At 42.8% G+C, this 24075-nt stretch overlaps 3 protein-coding genes across 7 annotated transcripts in view; 2 read left to right on the top strand and 1 right to left on the bottom strand.

Moving 5' to 3' along the window:
• The window catches only part of LOC134334539 (endothelin-converting enzyme-like 1), a 30616-nt gene extending 30272 nt beyond the window's left edge, over nucleotides 1-344 (top strand). The window contains exon 18 of the mRNA XM_063016893.1: nucleotides 245-344. Within this exon, the coding sequence (XP_062872963.1) occupies nucleotides 245-344 (100 nt within the window). The remainder of the gene's footprint in view (nucleotides 1-244) is intronic.
• A 4319-nt stretch (nucleotides 345-4663) lies between these two features.
• Nucleotides 4664-15202, top strand: cep57 (centrosomal protein 57). Of its 3 annotated transcripts, none has more exons than XM_063016925.1 (10): nucleotides 4664-4790; nucleotides 6919-7051; nucleotides 7680-7850; nucleotides 8970-9091; nucleotides 10261-10440; nucleotides 10716-10814; nucleotides 11495-11572; nucleotides 11666-11883; nucleotides 12812-12956; nucleotides 14005-15202. In XM_063016925.1, the coding sequence occupies exons 1-10, from the start codon at nucleotides 4749-4751 to the stop codon at nucleotides 14176-14178; spliced, it is 1362 nt and encodes a 453-aa protein (XP_062872995.1). In that variant the 5' UTR covers nucleotides 4664-4748; the 3' UTR covers nucleotides 14179-15202. The 3 variants fall into 3 exon arrangements, with proteins under 3 accessions (XP_062872995.1, XP_062872996.1, XP_062872994.1); XM_063016926.1 differs by having other exon boundaries at nucleotides 11492-11572; nucleotides 12812-12935; XM_063016924.1 differs by having other exon boundaries at nucleotides 11492-11572.
• Nucleotides 15203-16050: 848 nt separating this feature from the next.
• LOC134334209 (cGMP-dependent 3',5'-cyclic phosphodiesterase) overlaps nucleotides 16051-24075 on the bottom strand; it is a 150170-nt gene continuing 142145 nt past the window's right edge. For all 3 annotated transcript variants that reach the window (XM_063016435.1, XM_063016436.1, XM_063016437.1), the window contains 8 exons: nucleotides 23636-23723; nucleotides 23447-23494; nucleotides 21846-21920; nucleotides 21613-21712; nucleotides 21314-21426; nucleotides 20867-20905; nucleotides 19985-20091; nucleotides 16051-19445 (listed from right to left, as the gene is read on the bottom strand). In XM_063016435.1, coding sequence (XP_062872505.1) covers nucleotides 19211-19445; nucleotides 19985-20091; nucleotides 20867-20905; nucleotides 21314-21426; nucleotides 21613-21712; nucleotides 21846-21920; nucleotides 23447-23494; nucleotides 23636-23723 — 805 coding nt within the window. In that variant the 3' untranslated portion in view covers nucleotides 16051-19210. The remainder of the gene's footprint in view (nucleotides 19446-19984; nucleotides 20092-20866; nucleotides 20906-21313; nucleotides 21427-21612; nucleotides 21713-21845; nucleotides 21921-23446; nucleotides 23495-23635; nucleotides 23724-24075) is intronic.

The raw sequence follows: 24075 nt of genomic DNA, 5'->3' as shown, positions 1-24075 counted from the left end.
GACACTATGCTTAATGACATGGTTTGGTGTACACACACATTCCTGACTTCATGCCTGGGATGAACTGAACTGGAATGTCGACAGCAAGCCGGGCCTTCTGGTCGGTTGTTAACTGAATGGATACACATTCCTACAGCCACACTCCAAAATCTTCCTGAAAGATTGAAATGAAATGTGTAGCAGGTTTATGGTTAGATGTCCACATACTTTTAGCCATATCACTGTGTAATTCCACTGTGTGCAGAGTCATCGGCAGCGTGTCTCAGTTTGACGAGTTCGGACGTGTGTTCCACTGCCCCAAAGGTTCACCGATGCATCCGGTCAACAAGTGCTCAGTCTGGTGACCCACTGATCCACATTTCTGACTCGGAACCACCTTCATCTTCACCTTCTTCAAGCAGAGACGCACCTGAGAAACATCCAGCACTCAGAAGCAGGAGATCTCACAAATCTCTCATCTCACTGCCGGTCACATTACAGACCTGATCTTTATCTGTGGTGTTAATGGGATTAAAACCATCAATCATTTCAGCATGTTTCTCTACACTGAGAGAAGAACTGAAACGCTTCAGTCCAGAACTCACGTATTCAGACCCTTTATTTAATTCTCAGTTGAAGCCCAGGTCTTCTTGGAAGTGTCTGTACAATCTTTACATTCCATTCTTCATGACAGTTCCTCTCAAGCGCTGTTAGGTTGGATGGTGAGTGTCATCTTCCGGTCCCTCCACAGATCTTTAAGTCTGGATGTTAGGGTTTAAGTGTGAGCTTTGGCTGAGCCATGTAAGTATTCCCTGGAGAAGCTTTTCTTCAAGGATGTTTCTGCATTTGGCTGGATTCATCCGTCCCTCGATTCTTACCAGTACCATAGCATGATGCTACCACCACCGTGTTTCAGTGCTGGATGGTATTAGCTGGGTGATGTGCAGACATGATGCTTGGTGTTCTGCTGCCCATGTTTACATGCCGTTTATCAGACACCAAGCATAGGATCAAGTGTGAAGGCTGCAGAGATGGTTGTCCATCCAGGAGGTTCTTTCATCCCTGCACAGGGCATTTAAAGTGACCTTCCTGACCCAGGCTTTTCTTATCTGATAGCCAGATGAAACTCTAGGAGGGTTTAAGGTTGTGCCGAGCTTCTTACATGTTGAAATGATTGATGTTTGAGTTGTAGATACATCAAGGATCATTAAAGCAAACAGAATACAGCTGGGTTAGTGAAGGTGTGAATATTTTGTGAATAAGAGATTTCAGTTTTTGATGTGTAATTAATTCAAGGGTGTTGGAGACATAAGATCAGGTCTGATTTCTAGTCTTAATTTCCTCTCAACGTTTTAAACATTCCAGTATTGTTGTTTTTTCTTCAGTGCTGCTTTTCGATGCACATCATCAGCGCAAAAGCTTAAACATTATTTTTTCTACATGAAATAATATTAAAATATATCCTAGATTTATTTATTTTTGTATCTGAATTACAGTGTGCATGGTTCGTTGTGATTAAAAAGAGTCGTTTGGTTCAGCTGTCCACATTCTTCTGCTTCTAATCTTCTAACGACTCTTGTGTGTGTGTTTGATTATATCATATTGATTTAACTTGCGTTTTGTTTGTTTGTTTGTTTGTTTGTTTGAGCTATGCAAATAGGCTGCAAACACAGATCAGAAACCAACGAAGGTCCAGAAGCGTGGAATTGGAAGTCGGGGTTGCAAATGAAGTGCAGTGGTGCAGTTAATACTTGTTTGGATACGTTCCTTCACTTATTTTGTTTGCATTCCCATCTGATTTATCACTTGTCAGTCTCACTTTCTATTCTATTTATGGCGCTCAGGTGGCGCAGCGGTAAAACACGCTAGCACACCAGAGCTGACATTTCAAACTCGTCCGTGGCGCCATCCGGCTGAACCGGGCGCCTACATGAACAACGATCGGCTTGTTGTTCATACAGGGTGGGAGCCGGATAGGGACTCTCATAACTGATGCAATTACGACCTCTGCTGGCTGATTGAGGCTCTCTGTACACAAAGCTGATCCGCATATGAACTCGCCTCGTGCAAGTGAAAAGACACAGTCGGCTACTGCACACGTGTCAGTCTCGCTCTCCTCAATCAGCAGTGGTGATACATGAGCAGTAGCCAACACAGTCACACCCTGATCAGCATTATTCCCCGACTGATGTGCAGACGCCATCAATCAGCCAGCAGAGGTCATAATTGCATCAGTTATGAGCTCCCTATCCGGCTCCCTACCTGGATGAACAACAGCCAAACGTTGGCAGAGCTGAGATTCACTACGATGTATTTGAAATCCCAGCTCTGGTGTGATAGCGTGTGTTACCACTGCACCACCCAAGCGCCCGCTCATTATAATTCTACGAATCTTGTGTGACGTTTGCTTTGCCATTTGTTACCTCGACTGTTACCGAGTCCTGGTTTAGATTTAAACTGATCCACATTTATAATTCTATGTCATTAACACAAGGTCTCGATGAAACTAAAATTCGGGATTTAAGAACGGTAGCTGCTATTAAAGGCTGATTCAATTTTTTAAAATCTAGTTCCAAGAGGAAGATGAAAATAATTATGAAGGAACTGCAGGAATTTCACAATAAAACCCCAAAAACAAAGTAAAAAAGTGAATGTATGACGTGTTTGTGGGTTTTTGGTATAATGATCAGTGTCTGACGTTTTACTCGTATTGTCGTGTTTATCGTTTTCATCTCTGTGTTGTTTTTTATTTCTTGATGCAAGATTTTCTCTTTCAGACTTGAGTTGTATTTTTGTAACAGAATTTGTGCATCTAAAGAAGTTAAAAGCAAATTTACTGTAATGATGAAACGTTTAATTTTTGATGGTGTTTAAATGGACTTTGTAGAGATGAATGTCTGAGGAAGTGCATGTTTCCTTCTTTACTGTCTGAATCCATTTAAACCACAACAGACTGACAGAACTTCGGGACTGCATTACCCAGAATCCACTGCATTCAGACGAGAAGCTGGAACATTTCAGCTTTATTAATAAAATATTAAATTCTACTTCATGGTGTCTATATTTATGGTGTCAATATTCGTTTATTACTGTTTATTATATTACTGTAACAGGGCGGGTCCAGTATAGTCACTGAGGCACCAGCAAGAATTAGAAATGAACTCAAAATGTAGGATGCTGAAACAAAACAGAGCAAACAAAACAGGTAACAGGAAAATAAAAGTGGTGTCCAAACGTGGAATCAAAGCAACAAATAAAATGAACTAATATCTGCAGCTGCAGCGGAGAAAGTGGACAGAACAGGGACAGCGCAGCACTGAGAACCGGTATACATAATATGTCAAGAGGCTCAGAACGCCTGAGACAACCAAGTTCTTAGAAAAAAGGAAATAAAGGAAGCACAGAACAATCCAGGACGGCAATGCAACGTGGATCCAAACGTGAGCCCTCTCCAGAAAAGTGCCTTCACACTATGAGGAAACATCCAGGGCGGTTCCCTCACGATGCCCGAAAAAGTGTCCTGACACCAGCTGAGTTCCCACAGAGAGATAAAAGTGTGCTGGCCTCATACACCAGCAGAAAACTGGACCGGATCAAGCTCAGCATCACGGTCCTGGAGAAAGAAGGGGAAGAAATGAGGAGACAACAGGTGACTTTCAGTTCAGAGGGACAGACACGTCAATAATCTGCACCTCCATGCCCCTTCTGCTGGCTAAATTTGGGAAGGCAGGAGATGTGATTCGGTAACTGAGCCACGCCGCAGATCTTATTTATTATTAACTGTTCATTCGGTTTAACAGTTCACAATTCACTTCAAAACTTAACACATTTTTTATTTTATTAGTTTTATAATACAAGTTTTATCAACAGTCACATAAAAAACATTTGTGGTATAAAAATACACACACAGCTAATTAACATTAGATTCATTAGATCAGTCATTTAAACCTTAATTTGCATTAAAATGTTGATATAAAGTGGGAGTTCTAGCTTAGGTTAAGGTACTGTATAGTGATCAGACGGCTGCTGGTTCAAGTTGCCAGTGTTGGGCCCCTGAGCAAGGACCTTTTGCTGCATTGTATTCATTACAAATGTAAGTTGCTGTAAATGTAAAATTGTTCACTGGGTGGCACGGTGGCTAAGTGGGTAGCACTGTCGCCTCACAGCAAGAAGGTCCTGGGTTCGACTTTCTGTGTGGAGTTTGCATGTTCTCCCCGTGTCCGCGTGGGTTTCCTCCGGGTGCTCCGGTTTCCTCCCACAGTCCAAAGACGTGCAAGTGAAGTGAATTGGAGACACTAAATTGTCCAAGACTGTGTTCGATATAACCTTGTGTAATGAGTAACTACCGTTTCTGTCATGAATGTAACCAAAGAGTAAAACATGCCGTTAAAATCCTAATAAATAAACAAACAAATAAAATTGTTCACTTGTTTGCATTCAGAAATTATAACAACAGGGAATTTGACTAGAAGCATAAGATTACAGGCCTGCTGGATATCCATCTACTCATCTGTGTATTAAAAAAAAAAAAAACCCTGGTGAACTGAGAGCGTCCCAAATATTTTTGAGAATCAACGGCGTGTTTAGACTTTTATTTTGACATGCGCGCTGAGAGTCTCGTTGCTCTTTGTTGCTGCCTTCACTGTGTGTATTTCCGCGCTATTTCTCTTGTGTTTATTTTTTTATTTAATGAATTTAAACGTAAATATAATCAGAATTTGTTGTTATTAATAATTACAGCTGAGTGTATTTTATTGCAGTAGTGTGTAATGGACAGAGGAAGTGGATCAGCAGCTGCACCGCGGACCAAGGTAACAACTCTGTAACCAAGACACTGTTTACACACACACACTGCGGCCAATTTATTAGGAACACCAGGCTGATCCTGGGTGCTGAGAGCTGCTGTGGAACATTGCTGTGACATGTGCATCATAACTGCTGCGGATTTGCCTTAATTTAAACATCCATAGTCCTCAAAGGAGCTGTCTGATTCAGATCTGATGCCTGGGCAGGCAAGTGAACCCACTGTTCACGTTGTAGGTGCAGCATCATGATGGTTAATTCTGTTTATAAAGGGAAGCACGTGTCCAGCAATACTCGAGACTTGAGCCTGGTGTGTGTGCTGAGAAACATTCACCTCCAGCCTGTGGATTCATGCTGTTTATACTAAGTTTGGCTGAACCTGTGCCCACTGTATCCTCACATTCCTGTTCCTCCACTAATGTTGTTGTGGCTCATCCAACTTAAGGGTCGATACACTAAACTGCCAAAAGTATTCGCTCGCCTGCCTTCACACGCGTATGAACTTGAGTTCATCCTGAAAAACTTACCATATAGAAGCACTATGTAGTGATCATGATTTTTTTATTTATTTATCAGTAAAGTGCAGCAGGAATCAGTTCAACTGTTACAGAGACTGAATTTCAACCACTTGATTTGCTACTGGTCTGTTCGTTCAAATGAATGAAGCGATGTTGGTCGAACTGCGTTAAATAAAGTTGAGTTTGTTGTTTAGTGGCTCTGAACAAAAGAGCAGAACAAAAAAAACTAAACACAGAATGTAAAGAAGGATTTTGGAGAAGCTGATTTTATAAATGAAGCTTAAATGTAGGATTTTGTTGCACATTATAATTTTCTCCCAGTTTTTAGCACGTCCAATTTCTACCCAATTGCGTTATGCTTCCTCTCTACTGGTGCTGACCCCCGCCTCTGATTGAGGAGAGCGAACTGACACACGCAGTAGCCGACTGCCTCTTTTCACCCGCACGAGGTGAGTTCATATGCGGATCAGCTTTGTGCACGGAGAGACTCTGTGCAGCACCGTCAATCAGCCAGCAGAGGTCGTAATTGCATCAGTTATGAGGTCCATGTTCCGACTCTCGCCCTGGATGAACAACAGCCAATCATTGTTCATATAACCGGATGGCAGAGCTGACTGCCTCTGTGGTCAGGACCCCCACAGAGCAGGTATTATTTAGGTGGTGGACGATTCTCAGCACTGCAGTGACACTGACATGGTGGTGGTGTGTTAGTGTGTGTTGTGCTGGTATGAGTGGATCAGACACAGCAGCGCTGCTGGGGTTTTTGAACACCTCACCGTCACTGCCGGACTAAGAATCGTCCACCAACCAAAAATATCCAGCCGACAGCGCCCCGTGGGCAGCGTCCTGTGAGCACTGATGAAGGTCTAGAAGACGACCGACTCTCTAAACCTTCATTAGTGGTCACAGGATGCAAAGTAATTGTAAAACTAGTAACTACAAAGTGCTTCTATATGGTAAGTTTTTCAGGATGAACTCAAGTTCATACGCGTGTGAAGGCAGGCGAGCGAATACTTTTGGCAGTTTAGTGTATGTTGTGGGTTCTAACATGCTGGGTTATTGTAGCCTTTCTGTCAGCTTACTCAGTCATGCCAGATGGAATTCTAGGTTGTAGGATGGTTAAAAATGGCAATTATATACGTTTTATTTTTTTACCCCCCGTATCTGCTGCTAGGGACCCCCCTCGTGGTGTCCAAGGAGAGTGTGACTTGACTGACACACACTCCCTCCAGTGTGTGTGCATCTACTGATCCCTTCTCACACACCCACATGAGGCCGGCTTCACACACGGAGAGCCACGCCCCGACCTCTGGGCAAGCAGGATCCTCACACGGCCCCACCCCTCTGTTCAATCCGGTCATGTCCCACCCTAGCAGCCTGGAGGCCAGTCATGCCCGCTAGAGGGCGCCCAGCCGACCGGTAGCAGAGCCGACACTCGAACCTGCGAGTTCGGAATCGACTTGTCTCGCTGCGCCACCTGAGCGCACCCCGGCAATTATATACATTTGAACCACACACAGCATGATGAATAATTTCTGAATTCACCTTATATCATCATTATTTTCTGTGTGTGTGTGTGTGTGTGTGTGTGTGTGTGTGTGTGTGTGTGCGCGCGCAGGATTTGAGGAGGATGTCGGACTGTGTGTCTTCATCTTCCTACACCGAGTATCCCACAGATCGACCGTTCATCAACACACATCCACCATCATCGAGCAGGCCTGTTAAAGCCTTCCCAGAGAGCAACAGTGCAGGTACACACACACACTTCTTATATGAGTTTAGCAGGTGCAGCAGTGTTGTTGGGATTTTAAAATCCTGTTTAAAATCCTAAATGTACTGGCCTCTTTATTAGGAACACGTGCTCTGTTAGCGCTGGTTGTAGGAGGACAATTGGAGACACAATGTGGTTTTATCTTTCTCTAGTCTTTATCAGTGGACACCTGATCTCTGCCCAGCACTGACACTAAGGTGATTAAAAATCCCAACAACACTGCTGCATCAATACACACACACACACACACACACACACACACACATATATACCACAATAACACATACTACCAGGTCATTGCAGTGCTCAGATAGTATCTGGTCAGTAGGGGTTCTATGCTTGTGAATGATATATGGGTTTAAGCGTGGTTTGACTATTTTGATGAAATGGCGCCACCTGCTGGTCAAACCACACATTTACATTTTCAGCACTTAGCAGACGCTTTCATCCAAAGCGACTTACAGTTGTGTCAGTATACAGTCTGAGCAATTGAGGGTTAAGGGCCTTGCTCAGGGGCCCAACAGTGGCAGTAGTGACCAGTACCTTAACCACTAGGCTAATTCGTGAGCCCTGCTGTGATGTGTGTGTGTGTGTGTGTGTGTGTGCAGCGATTCTCTCAGCTCTGCAGAACCTGCAGGAGAAGATGCGTAAGCTGGAACTGGAGAGAACTCGAGCAGAACAGAACCTCAGGAGGCTTTCGAGAGGAACCTGTGACACGCAGAACCTTTCGGAGAGAGAACAGCGCAAGAAGCATGAGGCGGAGAGACCTAAAAACCACGGTGAGACCTCCAGCACCTCGAATCAACCCTCTTTTACCTATTTGAGCCTATTTATTCATTTTGTATTGTATTATATTTATGGCCATTTTTATTAGCAGTTTTTTAAAATAAACAGTAAGAATCACAGTGATTAAACAGAACATGTAGAGCAGGGGTCACCAACACGATCATTTCAATCTTTATAAATGGTTGAAAAAACACCTAACACTCACATTCTTTATGATTTCTTACACAGATGAAAGTAGGCAACATACTACAAAAACTATTTTATGGTAATTTTAGGATTACAGGTATTTATTTACAGAAAGGTTATAATGAAACCGTCAAGCTCCCACTTCATCTAACGAGTTAGGGAGCGTCATCAAACTAACAGAGAAACATAGGAGACGTTTACTCTGCACTTATTACACACAAATAAATCCATTAAAGTCTTGTAATGATTTGATGGATTAACGTCAAACTATTTTTATACAAACGCATTAAATACTACAAATTATATTTTTTTTCTAAAATAACGTTTGTATTTATTTTCCATTAATTTTAAAGTATCAGTAAAGTATGAAAACATTTCTCAAAAATGTATAATGGAGATGAATAAATCTATAAAGATCTCAATAATTATTTTTTTTAGCATTTTTATATACAAACAATCTTCCTCACCTACAACAAACCTTGTTTTTAAATAATTTTTTATATTTATTTTATAATAATTTTATTGTGCAAATAAATAAATCTATTAAAATATTGTATAATTTCATGAATTAACTATTTTTATATACAAAATTAACGTCCCTTACCTCCTTGTGAAAAAACAGAAATATAAAACCTTTTTTACCATTAAGTGACACCCAAATAAATAAATAAATTCTTAATTAAGTGAAACTTGTTTGGTGTTTAACGAACCGTGATGCAGCTCTGACGGGTTCAAACTTCAGACCGAACGAACAATAAACTATAAATAAAGGAACATAAATATTCTATAGGTAAATAGGTAATACATTTTCTAAGGTCAGGAGCATTCGACATTAAAGCACACTGCATACTGTTTTGTGTGTGTGTGTGTGTGTGTGTGTGTGTGTGTGTGTGTGTGTGTGTGTGTGTGTGTGTGTGTGTGTGTAGAGTTAGCGTCTCAGTTAGCTGCAGCTGAAGCTAAGTGTACTCTCTTGGAGAAGCAGTTGGAGTACATGAAGAGGATGGTGAGGAGCACAGAGTCGAACAGAACCGCCGTCCTGAAGCGCCAGGTACACACACACACACACACTACACACACACACACACACACTACACACACACACACACTACACACACACACACTACACATACACACACACACTACACACTACACACACACACACACACACACTACACACACACACACACTACACACACTACACACACACTACACACACACACACACACACACACACTACACACACACACACACACACACTACACACACACACACTACACACACTACACACACACTACACACACACACACACAACACACACACACTACACACACACACACACACTACACACACACACACACACAACACACACACACTACACACACACACACACACTACACACACACACTACACACACACTACACACACACACTACACAATATGGACATAAAGTACTGGGACACCACTAGTAATTACTGGTTCCATGTGGTTTAGCCACAACATTTGCCAACCGGTGTAATAAATCAATTATATAAGGGAGATTATGTGATTTCAACTTTGCAGCAACAGTTTAGGGAAGGCCCTGTCCAGTCCAAGCATGACTGAGCCCCTGTGCACAAAGCAAACCTTTATAAAGACATGAAGAAAAGCCCAGAGCTCAATCCCACTCAACAGCTCTGGAATGAACCGGAACATCAACTGAGGCTTTCTTGACCAACATCAGTGCCTAGCCACATAAAATGCTCTTTTGACTGAATGGGCACAAATTCCCACAGGCATTTTTACAGGCAAGTCTTGTGAGAAGCCTTCTTAGCTGAAAAGATCGCATAGACGTCCCTCTTTTAACACCATGTGTTTTTGAAATGGGACGTCCAACAAGCTTATGGTCAGGTGTCCAAGTGCTTCTGGTCATATAGTGTACATACATGTAAATATACACACACCACACTCACACTGGCACGCATATACTCACTCAGACATACATATATACACACACATACGCACATATGCTCATCCAGAAGCACAAATCCCCACAGTTTTCTAAATAATAATAATATAAACTGGTTACTTTATGTAACAGGATCCCTTCATACTCTTATTCAGGTCATTATTTGATGCCTTGACTTCAGTAGCGTTGATGCTTTGCTTCTCCACCCCTTTCCGGAGCTGCAGTATGGTGAAGTGTTCTGTGTGTGTGTCGTGCTTTGTGTGTCGGTGTAGGAGAGCGTACGTGAGCTGAACGACGTGAGCGTAAAGCTGGAGAAGCTGGAGAGGCTGGAGCGGGAGTACAGGAGGTTAACGTTAACCCAGAGCTCTGCAGAGGAGAAGATCAGAGATCTGGAGAGGAAGCTGCTGGAGGAGGAACATCAGAGGAAGCTCGTACAGGAGAAAGCTGCTCAGGTTTGGTCCTCGGCTGTCCGTTCATCTGTTTGTTCCAGAAAGACGTCCAATCAATCATCTAGATTCATCCAGCCTTGTGTAAAACGATCCTCTACCGGCTATACAATGATGGAGAGCTGTTCGAATGCTAAATGGACGCTGGGTCATATCAGTAATAAACTCTGTAATCTGTTCTTATAGACGCCCGGCTGGCCGACAGCACAAAAGCGACAACAGTTCTTCTTACTTTTATTCATGTCAGATAAGACGAGCTCATCTGATTGGTTGTTTTCCAGTTACAGACAGGTCTCGAAGCCAATCGCATCCTGATCCAGTCGGTATCGCCCCGCCCATCCAGATCATCAAAGACCAAAAAGAGGAGACGCACATCGAAGGTAATGAGATCAGAAGTGACTTACAGTACCGTGACAGTACACAGTCTAAGCTATTGAGGGTTAAGGGCCTTGCTCAAGGGCCCAACAGTGGCAACCTGGCAGTGGTGGGGCTTTAACCAGCGACCTTCTGATTACTAGTCCAGTATCTTAACCACTAGGCTACAACTGAAGCGTTTATTGTGAATTGAAGTTTTGGCTACATTTCAGTCCAGATCGATTGGTGCTGTCGACCTGGCTGGGCGTCTCACAGGCGCGATTGGCCGTGCTCGAGGGCGAGAGAGAGCGAGGGAAGCAGGTCGACAGGGTTCCTCCTCATTGCTTATGGAAACGCGCCCTCTGCTGGCTGGTTGAGGCTCCTACACTAAAGCTGGATGCTTTACGGAAGGCATGTGGGCATTTCTAGACGAGATTCTGCTCTGTGAGAATCCACCGCTGTCAGGTGAAAAGAAGCGGTACAATGCAATTGTAAAGGACTAGATTATGACAAATGGCATCTGATTGTAAAAAGAATCTTACAGAAATAGACTTACCGTTTGCTTCAGTTCTCGCTGATGATTTTTCACTTGCAGTAACGTATTCCTACCAGAGAGGTCTCCAAATCTCCACGTTTACATACCGCAGCTTTAAGAGCAGCCGAATGTACGTACATTCATGTTGGTTTTCTTATTATTTCCCAGAAGTCTCTACAGCAGCAGCTTTCTCACACACAGCCACATTACAGGCTGAGCCTGGGTGACGTTCCTTTTGTAGCCGGAAAGGTACACACACACACACACACACACACACACACACACACACTGTCCATAATGTAAGAAATGTTTAACACTTATTCAATTGTTCTGGGTTTCCAGTCCACAGGAACGAGCCACTCGGTCCGAGCGAACGTCCAGCACGTCCTGCACCTCCTGAAACAGCACAACCGCCAGCTCTGTAACCAGCGTGTACTGGGATCCACACCCATCACCAGCGCCGACGGTCAGTCCAGCAGCGGTTCGTCGTCTTCGTCCTGTAACGAGGAGCTCTCGGAGCTGCTGCTGGCGCTGCAGGACGAGTTCGGCCACATGAGCCTGTGAGTGTGTGATGATTCGGATCTTATTATATAGAAACGTGTTTAAATCGTTTTGGGTCGGGGTCGTGGTGGGTCCGGTTCCACCGGGAGACCCTGGGCGTGAGGCGGAAATACCCCGGACAAGGGCGCCAGCCCATCGCAGGGCTGCAGCCACCGGCCGAAAGCACGGCCGAGATTCAAACCCAGATCCCAGAGGTGGTGGGTTAGCGTAACAGAGTGGATTCTCCTCTCACTCACTGTCTGAACCGCTTATCCAATCAGTGCTGGAGCCTATACCAGCTTTTCAATGGGCGCAAGGCACACAGTAACACCCTGGACGGGGCGCCAGTCCATCGCAGGGCAGACACACACACACATTCACCTATAGCGTAATTCAGTGTCTCCAATTAACCTGACTGCATGTTTTTGGACTGTGGGAGGAAACCGGAGCTCCCGGAGGAAACCCACGCAGACACGGGGAGAACATGCAAACTTCGTACATAAGGGACCCGGACCGCCCCGCCTGGGGATCGAACCCAGGACCTTCTTGCTGTGAGGCGACAGTGCTACCCACCGAGCCACCGTGCCGCCCTATTTAGAGACTGAACCTGACCCTCTATTGTGACTACAACAGTCTCCGCTCCTCTGGAGTGTGTTCGTACAAGCAGCCCAATCAGGAATTGAAAACAACTAGATTTTGGGGGGTACGACATGGCTGGCTCACAGTCAACATTCCAGTTCATCCCAAAAGTGTCTGGCAGGGTTGAAGACGGGGCTCTTGAGCAGGTCCAGTGGCTCCTTACCGTGGCAACTTCGTCACTTCCCATACTCAATAAATCCTTCCTGAAAGATCTCAGAATGTGCTTCCATGGTTCTGTTCCTTCTTTTTTAACTATAACGTCTCTAATGGAATATTCCTAATCATGTCTGGGTTTCTCTTGTCTTCCAGTGAACACCAGGAGTTGGGGAAGCAGATCGATGGGTGTCGATCGGACAGATTACGGCAGGATCTAGAGCGTGAGTTGGAGAACCTGGTGAAGAAGATGGAGGGGAAGGGAGAGCAGATCGCCAAAGTGAGACGCCATCAGGCTCAGGTGTAGTGAAGAGGATTCACGACACTCGAATCAGTTCTATGTAACTTTGTGGCAACAGTTTGGGGAAGGGCATTGCCTGTTTTAGCATGACCATGTCCCTTCAACCAAGGGATATAAAGACCATTTTTGAAGAGTTCGGTGTGGATGAATTGGAACATCAACTGTGAGCCAGGCCTTCTCATATTAAGTCCAACATTCTCGTGGTCAGATAGTTATATGTATTTAGAGCACATAAACACCCTGTATTAGTTCTGACTGGTACTTAAGGGCAAGCTGTAGCCTAGTGGTTAAGGTACTGGACTAGTAACCAGAAGGTCACTGGTTCAAGCCCCACCACTGCCAGCTTGAGCAAGCTGCTTAACCCTCAGTTGCTCAAACTGTATTCTGTAACTGTAATGTACGTCGCTTTGGATAAAGGCGTCTGCTAAACGTTGAAGATGTGGAAGATATGTGAATATGTCAGATCTTACAACATAAGGCAACTAACAGAGTTCCATAAGGGGCCAAATTGCAGGTACATCAGTCAGAAAAATCTTACAATTTAAATCAGATCTCACAATATAAGTCAAAACCGCATCAGTGACGTGAAACAGTGGGTGCAAGTGGCTCACTGACTAGAAGAGGGTCGTTACTAAACACCCCAAAAGTTGACCCCCCCCCCCCCCCCCCAGCCCCAAATATACCCCCAGAACTGAATGAACACCTTTAACACACAGTTTTTTAACATTAACCATATATGGTGGAGCTACACAGCTACAATGCATGGTATGACATCCATTCACCTCAATAATGTAAAGAGCACAAAACCTGGACCCTGGAGCACTGGAAAAGAGCAGTACACATGACAGATTTGTTCAGATTTGTGTTTAGAGGAGGCCCAGTCATGATTTCTACAACTGCGTACGATTGAGAGTTGATAACGTTACGAGCTGCACCTGATGGAAGTCATGACCAGGTGCACCATATGGTGCCAGGTGTACCTGTGCAGTCCAGCGCACGATCAGATGTGGAATTGAATAAATGCTCCGTGTGTGTTTTTGTTTCTCAGATGGAGAAGCTGAGGAAGCGGAATCGTGCGTTCGAAGGTGAAGCGAAGGTCACGTCTGCACCGAAGGTGAAATCCAAACCCGGGGAGGGCGGTAAGAACAGCCTGCGTCTGCTCAGGGACATGCGCACCATCCAGGACTCACTACGGGACCAACAACCGTCCTGGGATTATTAACACACACACACACACACACACACACACACACACGTGAGGGTCATAAAGACCTGGTTTGGTTTGGTTTGGTTTGATGAGTGGTGTGGAACTTTACAGGATGAATTGGAAAGCTGATTGTGAGCCAGGCGTCCTCATCCAGCGTCAGTGCCTGATCACACAAGTGCTTTTTTTTTTTTTTAAATGGGCACAAATTCCCACAAACTTCGATCACATGGATGAACGCAGGCTGCAGGGAAATGGTGTGTGTGTGTGTGTGTGTGTGTTGGGAGGGTCAGTATTAATAATGTATTAATAAATTCCATTAAATTGCTTCTATTTTTATTGTGTGGACTGAAGATACGAGGCGCAGGACCAAATAAAAACGATGACTGATTTATAATCCTACAATTCTGCTTTTATTTGTATTATTTTTATTATTTTTTATGAATTTTCTCCCCGTTTTCCTCCCGATTTAGCACAGTCCATTTGTCTTCCGCTGCTGAGGGATACCCGATTGCATCCGAGGAGAGCACGTCGCTGTACGCGCCTCTCCCGACACGTGCACAGCCCTGCATGGGCGTCTCCTCCGCCAATCGGGGTCCTTACACAGCGTACGAAGACCCACCCACACATAGTCCGGTCGTCCCGCCCTAGCAGATACGGTAGCCAATTAGTATCTGCCAATTATGCCCGCCAGATGGCGCCCAGCCGACCGGTGGCAGCACCGATTTTCGAACCGAGAAGTTCAGAATCTCGGCGCTGGTGTGCTAGCAGAATAAAATTTGATGATAAAAATCGTTGGCATGTGGAATGAAATCATTAACTCTTACTCAGCTGTGTCTTATTTTTCATGCGAATGTAATTTACGGGAGCCACAAAAGAAGCAGAATTGAATTCATTTTTTAATATGAAGAATTATTGAAAGATTCGTGATGTTCAGTCGAGCTGACGTCATGTTGTATTTGAAACCTTCCTGCTGTGGTTTGTGTGGGAGAGATTTTACTGGCTGTATTTTGCTTTGTGTTATTAAACTGAATTGAATGAAGTTCACCTCGTGTTTATTGCAGTTGCCATTTGTAGAATATTTACACGGATTGAACGAAAACTCACATCTGCAGCCAAATGTAGGATCAGTATAGAAATAATGACCTTTAAAATCCTGTGTACCAAGTTAAACTGCAGTTTCCCTTATTGAACCCGTATAGATTCCTGAGCGCTCCTGGAGTTTCTGAGTTCTGGTGGGTCCTGTAGGTTTATAGAGACGTGATACGTGAACGAATCGTATCCATGAACAAATAAATTCTCCTCTGATCACATTTAAAAGGTTATTTGGTAATAAATCATGTTTGCAGTGTGTTAAATAAAATCAGCAAAAGGAGAAATATCTCAGTTTCATTACTGTTTATATGGACGATGTTTGGACGGTAAAATGTCTTTTATTTGTTTTATGGGAACAAATAATATGGGAACAAATATTTAGATAGAGATAGATAGACAGACAGATAGACAGATAGATAGACAGACAGACAGATAGATAGATAGACAGACAGATAGATAGATAGACAGACAGATAGATAGATAGACAGACAGATAGATAGATAGAAAGATAGATAGACAGACAGATAAATAGATAGATAGATAGATAAATAGATTGACAGACAGATAAACAGACAGGGCGGCACGGTGGCAGTCAAGTTAATTGGAGACACTGAATTGCCCTATAGGTGTGTGTGTGTGTTTGCACTGAAGTGATTCCCGACTAAATGAACTAAATTTAATGGTTCATGTTTGGGTGAGTAAGAATTTATTCTACGAGTTCGAGTATTTAACTAGTTTGGTTTTAGTTACTACAGTTTAGAGCTTGAATATAAAGACTCAACAAAGACTCATAAATCATTTTCTAAAATTTATTAGAATAAAAATTCACCTCTTTTTTTAATCTTAACTGGCCTTTGACATCATTGTAATGACACACTCAGAGCTGTACAATATCTACACGGACTGAACGTCAATTTGCACCTGAGGCCACAATGACCGAGAGAAACAAGAAAACACCTTAATACAGAAATAAAAAAACTCAATAAAACCAGCAGTTCTAGTGAAATCTGAATCTGATCCGATCCAGCGCTGCTCATTTTACCTTTATCAGCCGTGTGAGGTTTATAAAATGATCATTTTAACCAAATTAAAATCAACATAAAAGCTTTTATTTTCCACAGGAGGCTTTAAAATAAGTTTAATTATTTAAATATTCCAGGTTAGATTTTATTTTTAAATTCTGAGCTTCTGATTGTGACTCTAAATGAAATAAAGGCCACGAGCGCCAAGTAAAATCCACAAGAATAAAGTAAAAAGCAACACTGTCGTTACACACCGTCTCTTTAAATACATAAAATAACTTTTTATCTTTTAATTACATATAGAGAGTCTTTTCTTTCGATTCATATTTACACTGTAAAGTCTGAAGATTGGCACGAGAACATGTTTCCAAGTCTAAAAAATATGAAACAGAATAAAAAGAAATAAAATAAAATAAACCAGCATTTAACCACCGATAGAAACAAAGAAAGTAATTTATGTAAAATCTGTACAGGTTGTAACATGATGAGACTCGGTGATGATGAGACACCAGAATCTAAAGCAGAAAATAATCTCCAGTATTTATAATAATATTTAAATTCAGTGTGAAGGAAACGTGGTTATAAAACATCAAAAAATCCAAAATTCAAGTCACTGCATTCAAGCGTTTACATTTTGAAGTGAGCCTGAATTAAAATGGATCAGAATGAACTGGATTATTCAGCATTAAACTAAAACACTAAATGGAAGTTTATGTTTGATGGAACTGATTTTTCTGGCTCGATGAATAAATACAGAAGTTTAATCCCACAGAGAATCCGCAGGGTTTTAATGTTCATTAGAGAGACATTTTTATTTAATTATTTAATTAAAATTAAAAAATAAGAATCTTTTGTTTCCTACTTATTTAAGTGAATGTTATTTTGTGTGTATTTATTATTATTTATTTAGTAATTTTCTTTACGCATTTTCTCCCTTTTTAGCGCGTCCAATTGCCCGATTGCGTCACGCTTCCTCTCCACCAATGTCGATCCCCGCTCTGATTGAGGAGAACGAAGCTAACCCACGCCCCCTCCGACACGTGGGCAGCAGCCGTATGCATCCTATCACCTACACTTTGACGAGTGCAGTGCAGCTCAGTGTTGTGTATGGAGAGACACACCCTGAGAGAACTCTTTTCTCATCTCTGTGCAGGCGCCACCAATCAGCCAGCAGAGTCGTAATTGCACCAGTCATGGGAGAGAGGGAGACCCCATCCGGCTTAGTCCCGCCCATATATGAACAACAGGCCAATCGTTGTTCATGTTAGCCGGCAGGCAGAGCTGAGATTCGATACGATGTATTCGAGATCCCAGTTCTGGTTCCAGCGTGTGTTTTTACCGTATTTAAATACAGCTTATTTTAGTATTTAGACTAAAAGTAAACTCAACCCAAAGGTTAAGCGGACCATTAAAGGGTTAAAAGAAGAAGTAAAGACCTGAGGGACTTTGATAAGGATCAGATCAGTACGACCAGACGAAGTCAGAGAAGGGACGACATGAAGGCTGTGGCACCTGATATGGACCAACAGAAGATCTACTGAGGATCAAACTGAAGGTGATTTTAATCCTGGTGATGAGGTGAACGTGTCCCAACACATGCTGTGTCAAACCCTGGGCACACAGGTATCAGAACTGGACATGACAGCAGTGGAGGAAGGTTTACTGGTCCGACCGGTCCTGTTTTTACCAAGATCATGAAGAAGACCAGGATGCACCACCAGGAGCTGCTGTTTTGTTTTGTTAATGATACTGAAATGGAACCGAATGTGAAGAAAAGCTGAAACTCCGGATGAGTTTAGTGGACGTAGCTCATGAACTGTTTCTGATCTCTGATTTTTACTCCCTCACCTGTGATACCACGTTAAACACTGCAGATAAATCCACACAGCTTCAGATCTGTACAATATCTAAATATATATTAATATTAATAATAATACAGTGTAAAACTCTCGTCTTTACTACCAAGGCAAAACAGACGTTGTAAGGCAAATCCATGTTCATACAGAATTCTGCCGCCTGAGAAGGAAACCTCTTCACGTGCCGCCACGAGCGGCCCCGTAGCCCTTAGAATTCCTCAGGAGCGTTACGTTATTTACACAGAGTCAGAACCGCGCCCTCAAGAGTAGCGTCTGATCCGCAAACTCCAGAGACGAGTTCAGTCTTTGGGTCGGTCATGATGAAAACGATTCAACTGGGATGAATCCGATGGTGTTAGCCTAGCCTGGGGGGTTGACGGGGGGGTCAGTAAAAAAAGAAATGCATTTTATTTAGCTGCCAGCCATAAATCATCAGGGTCCAAGCACCACTTTCTTTTTCCAAGGAGCTCTCAAAAGATGTCTGAGGGATTTTAGAACTGTAGAAGAATCTGTGTACAGGAGCTAAACGTGAATCTGATGAATTATCCTGATTCGCTGTCGATCAGGATTCGGATTGGAGCTCAGTGCTTTGATCTTACTCATCAGAAACCCTACAGACAGCTCAGCAGCACCCGCACGGCTGCTAGATTAACAGACTGTTGCTCCAAAAAATAAGAAAACGGAATTGACTTCGGGTCCAGTGACTTGATTGTCTTAATCGTTCAAATAAAAGTCAGCACGGTTGCTCATCCTGCGTCTCGCTAGCTTGCAATAAATAAATAAAATTCTCTAAATATTTATAGACGTATCGGCGTGATCTGTAACGCCTCCAGCAGGACAGAAGGTAAAACATGAGACGAGGTTTTGTTCTGAGCGTGAATAATAAACAACATTCAGAAGCGCGGGGGCGGCGCCGGCCACTCGAAGGCGCTCTCCCTACGACGCGAATGGTTCGGATGGCAGGAAATGACATCATTTGTCTGCAGCATATCAGCTTGGCTCAACTCCAGTGTCGGTCTCCTCTGCGATGGCCAGAAAGTGAAACTCGGACCTTTCCTTTCCGGGTTGGAGCGGGCATCACTGGTCTCTCCCGCAGCACTTCTCCTCGGCGCAGCCGTTCATACTGTGGGCGTCGTCCCCGAACGCGCCCTGCGCCTGCATCAGCTCGTACTCCTCGTCCAGGAAGTCCAGCGAGTTGTTACTAGGCAACCCGCGGATGGTGAACTTGTGCGAAACTTTGGTCCACTGCTCACGGTTGGCGGCCACGCGCTCGTACAGCTCCGTCGAGCGCGGGAAAATCTCCTGCAGCAGCCTGTCGGAAGGGAGAGAGGCGGATTTATATAAAAACAATCGGATAAGCTTTGTGGCAACAGTTTGGGGAAGATCCTATCCTGTTTTCACATGACTATGGGGCTCGTTTTGTACACGTTGCTGCTTTGGGATGAATTGGAACACTGATTGTGAGCCAGGCCTCCTTGTCAAACATCAGAATTGCTCTATGCACCGAATGGGCTCAAATTCCCACAGACACATTTCAATAGGGTCCATGACAAGCTCATGGTCAGGTGTCCACATACTTTTGGCTACACAAGTGTGTGTATTTGTACATGGTGTCACACACTTTTCACTTATATACACGGGTAATTTAGACCAACCAATCCACCTTCTGCACGTAAGTGAGAAGAAACTGGAGTACTTTGTGCCGAAGTTGTGCCACCTGATCACAAAGTGCATGACATGAGTAAGTGAGTCACTGTTTGGTACCCTGTGATGGACTGGTGCTCCATACAGGACCCACCGTGACCCTGACCAGGATGAATGAATGACTAGTAAGCGTGATGAGGCTCTCACTTGTAGATGGGCATGGCGATGTGCTCCATAAAGCTGATCTGTAGTTCAGGGATGTACGCCTTCTCTCTGTCCATCATCTCACTGGGTCTGTTCCCCATCGCCTTCTCCTACACACACACACACACACACACACACACACACACACATTAATACACATATACACACACATATACACAACACATACACACATATCCACCCACACATATGCACACATATAAATACACACACACCCACACATTAATACATATATACACATACATACACACACATATCCATATATACACACATAAATACACGCATACACATACATGTACCCACATACACACACATATACACATATACACACATAAATACACACATATACAGACATATACATACACACACATATGCACACAACACATATACACACATACATTAATACACACATACATACACACATATATCCATATACATACATAAATACACGCATACACATACATGTACACATATACACACATATCCATTTACACATATACACACATACATTAATACACACATATACATGCACACACATATCCATTTACACACATACACACATACATGTACCTACATACACACACATATACACACAGAAATACACACATATACAGACATATACATACACATATATATCCATATACACTCATATATCCACACAACACATACACACACATACATTAATACACACATACACACATGCATACATAAATACACAAATGCACACATAAATACACATACACACATAACACAACACATTCACAAACATGTACATCACATATACACACACACATATTTTACACCTAAATAAATAATAAATAAATGATTATGAATTATTGTTTATGTTTATATTGAAAGTCGACGCACCAGATCCCCCTGTGAGAAGAACTCTTTGTAGATCAGCTCCTAAAAGAACAAACAGAGTAAAAAAGAACAGCGTTACACAACATCAGCGCCGACACTGAACCATCACAACATCCACACCTACAACCCTTCTATAAACCTGTCTCTAGTTCCACCAGGTGATGAGGGTCCCTCTGATGCCCTCACAAGTTATGAATCCACATATGTAGGATTAAAGTCTTAATGTCTGGTCCATGCAGCACCTTCATCTTTAGATACAGTTGAAGAGATTAAATGTTCCTCTGTGTCCTGATACTTTTGCTCTATTCGAGTTTCCAGCATCATATCATGATGCTCCCACCATTACACTTCCTTATGTGGTTCCATGAACACTCCACTGGTGGATGATGGAACCAGTTTCTTGACATGAATACATAAAAGATCGTGGAAGATAAAAGCTGAGGGTCTTACAGCGATTTTTCTGGTGGTCTTCCAGCCCTTGGTCTGATCTGAAAGGTCACAGGAGGTCATCAGCAGGCACAGGAGCAGGCTGTGGTGCGTCTGGCTTTTGGGATTGTACCCAGCTACACATACAAACATACATATTTATTATTATTATACATCATAATTATAAAGCAGAGCTAGTATTATAGACATATATCAGTTGTTTAAGTAATATCATATGGTCAAAAGTATGTGGACATCCTTCTTAAGTAATTTTTGGATTTCATCTTTACATCCCCGCTCCCACACATCTGGATTTTCTTTACCTTCTGCCATCTTCTGCAGATCTTTGAAGATGCGGAGATGATGGGCGAGATCAGTAGCCAAAATAATTTCCCTCATCAGGTCCAGCATTCTCTGATAGTCCTGAACACACACACACACAGTTACACAGTTTTATTTATTTTATATACAGAAACGTTAGCATGTGTTACAGAGTATTAGAATGTATAGAATAGTATATTATAGTATATTATATATAGAATAGAGTGTGTTGTACCTTTCTGGAGAACTTTTCGAAGATGTTGCAGCCCCGTGTGTTTAGGATGGCGATGGCCTGAGCAAAGTGATGCCGCTGTACACACACACACACACACACACACACACACAGAAACAGTTACCTACATACCTACATTACCTACACTAGACTGACTCACCAATTAATGCCTGGATTCCCACAGACAAACTCCAAAATCTTGTGGGAAAAACACTCCCAATTTAAAGGTAAAGGTGGGGCCTACAGTATATATTCAGCATAAAAATAAATACTATTATCAGCAATGTAAAGATCAGAATTGTGTATTCGCTGCCGTCGAGCCTCCTGAGAATCAAGTTTTATTCATAATGCAGATGAACTTATTACAGAAACATGTTCATGCTAATTAGCATTGTTCTCGTTAAATACTCCTTTGTATTCAAATGATAAACTGTGCACGTAGGCCCTGTCTGCACGTTCCAGATGTGTTATTACAAATCAGATTAACATCTTTGTTATAGCAGCATTCTACGATTTAACAACAGTAAACACTGTAATTATCTATCATTTAATTTACATTGTACATATACATGTTTATTTTTTATGTAATTTCAATAAACAGATCACAGATTCTTTTTTTTATTGGTTGCCACTGTTGGGCCGCTCAGCAAAGCCCTCACAATTAATCCTCAATAGCTAGATCGGATTACAGTTACAATTCCAAGTCATTCTGGATTGAAATGTCAGCTAAATGCCATAAATGTAAATGTATATAGCAAATGTGAGCATCTTAAACAGAAACAAAAACCTATAATCTCCAGTACATTCAGGTTCTAAATTGCTGCCCCACAGACAAACAGAAATGTTTTCCTGACATTTTACACCTGCAATATTTGCAAAAATACATTACTTTATAACATTTTATAAAAATAATGTTCAATTTCTAAAGTTTGCCTTCAGCTAAACAAAAACTGAGACATTGTGTTTGTTGTTGTGCTCCTCAAACCGTTCCTGAACCATTTTTGCTTTGTGGCAGGGCGCATCATCCTGCTGAAAGAGGCCACAGATACCAGGGAATAGCGTCTCCATGAGAGGGTGAACATGGTCTGCAACGATGCTTAGGTAGGTGCTACGTGTCAGGGTAACATCCACATGGATGGCAGGACCCAAGGTTTCCCAGCAGAACGTCGCCCAAAGCATCACACTGCCTCCGCCCACTTGCCTTCTTCCCATAGTGCATCCTGGTGCCATGTGTTCCCAGAGTATGTGACACACACGCACCCGACCATCCACGTGATGTAAAAGAAAACATGATCCATCAGACCAGGCCACCTTCTTCCATTGCTCTGTGGCCCAGTTCCGATGCTCACATGCCCATTGTTGGCGCTTTTGATGGTGAGCAGGGGTCAGCATGGGCACCCTGACTGGTCTGCGGCTATGCAGCCCCATACGCAACAAACTGTGATGCCCTGTGTATTCTGACACCTTTCTATCAGAACCAGCATTAATGTACACTAATTTAACTAGTTAAAAAAACAGTGTGGAAACAGTTAAATTTATATTAGCCAAAATCCCCAGTAGATCTGTTGTTTGAGGTGTGTGTGACTGTGTGTGTGTGTGTTTACCTCCATCACTGATCCCTCTGAGCTGTACAGAGCCGCCAAAACAGATTTCTACAAAATACGAACCACATTTTATTCAAAAACACTCAGAAAATAGAAATTCTGACTCATGCAGCATTAAAACCAAACACCAGACGCTTGATTGTCAAACCAAGATGTGACGTTGTTGTTGTTATTATTATAGTTTCTTACCGAGGCCACCTGGAAGGAGTTGTTGGTTCCTCGGTGGTCCAGATCATGGCACATACAGGACACGAAAAGAGCGAGGATCTCGATATCCCTGTTAAATGAACACAGATGAGTCAGATGCAAGCACTGCATATACAGTGTATCACAAAAGTGAGTACACCCCTCACATTTCTGCAGATATTTAAGTATATCTTTTCATGGGACAACACTGACAAAATGACACTTTGACACAATGAAAAGTAGTCTGTGTGCAGCTTATATAACAGTGTAAATTTATTCTTCCCTCAAAATAACTCAATATACAGCCATTAATGTCTAAACCACCGGCAACAAAAGTGAGTACACCCCTAAGAGACTACACCCCTAAATGTCCAAATTGAGCACTGCTTGTCATTTTCCCTCCAAAATGTCATGTGATTTGTTAGTGTTACTAGGTCTCAGGT

Source organism: Trichomycterus rosablanca, chromosome 20, assembly GCF_030014385.1.
Source record: "Trichomycterus rosablanca isolate fTriRos1 chromosome 20, fTriRos1.hap1, whole genome shotgun sequence".
In the NCBI taxonomy this organism is placed as follows: Eukaryota; Metazoa; Chordata; class Actinopteri; order Siluriformes; family Trichomycteridae; genus Trichomycterus; species Trichomycterus rosablanca.
The sequence above is the reverse complement of the archived record's forward strand: the minus strand, read 5'-3'. Positions and strand labels throughout refer to the sequence as shown.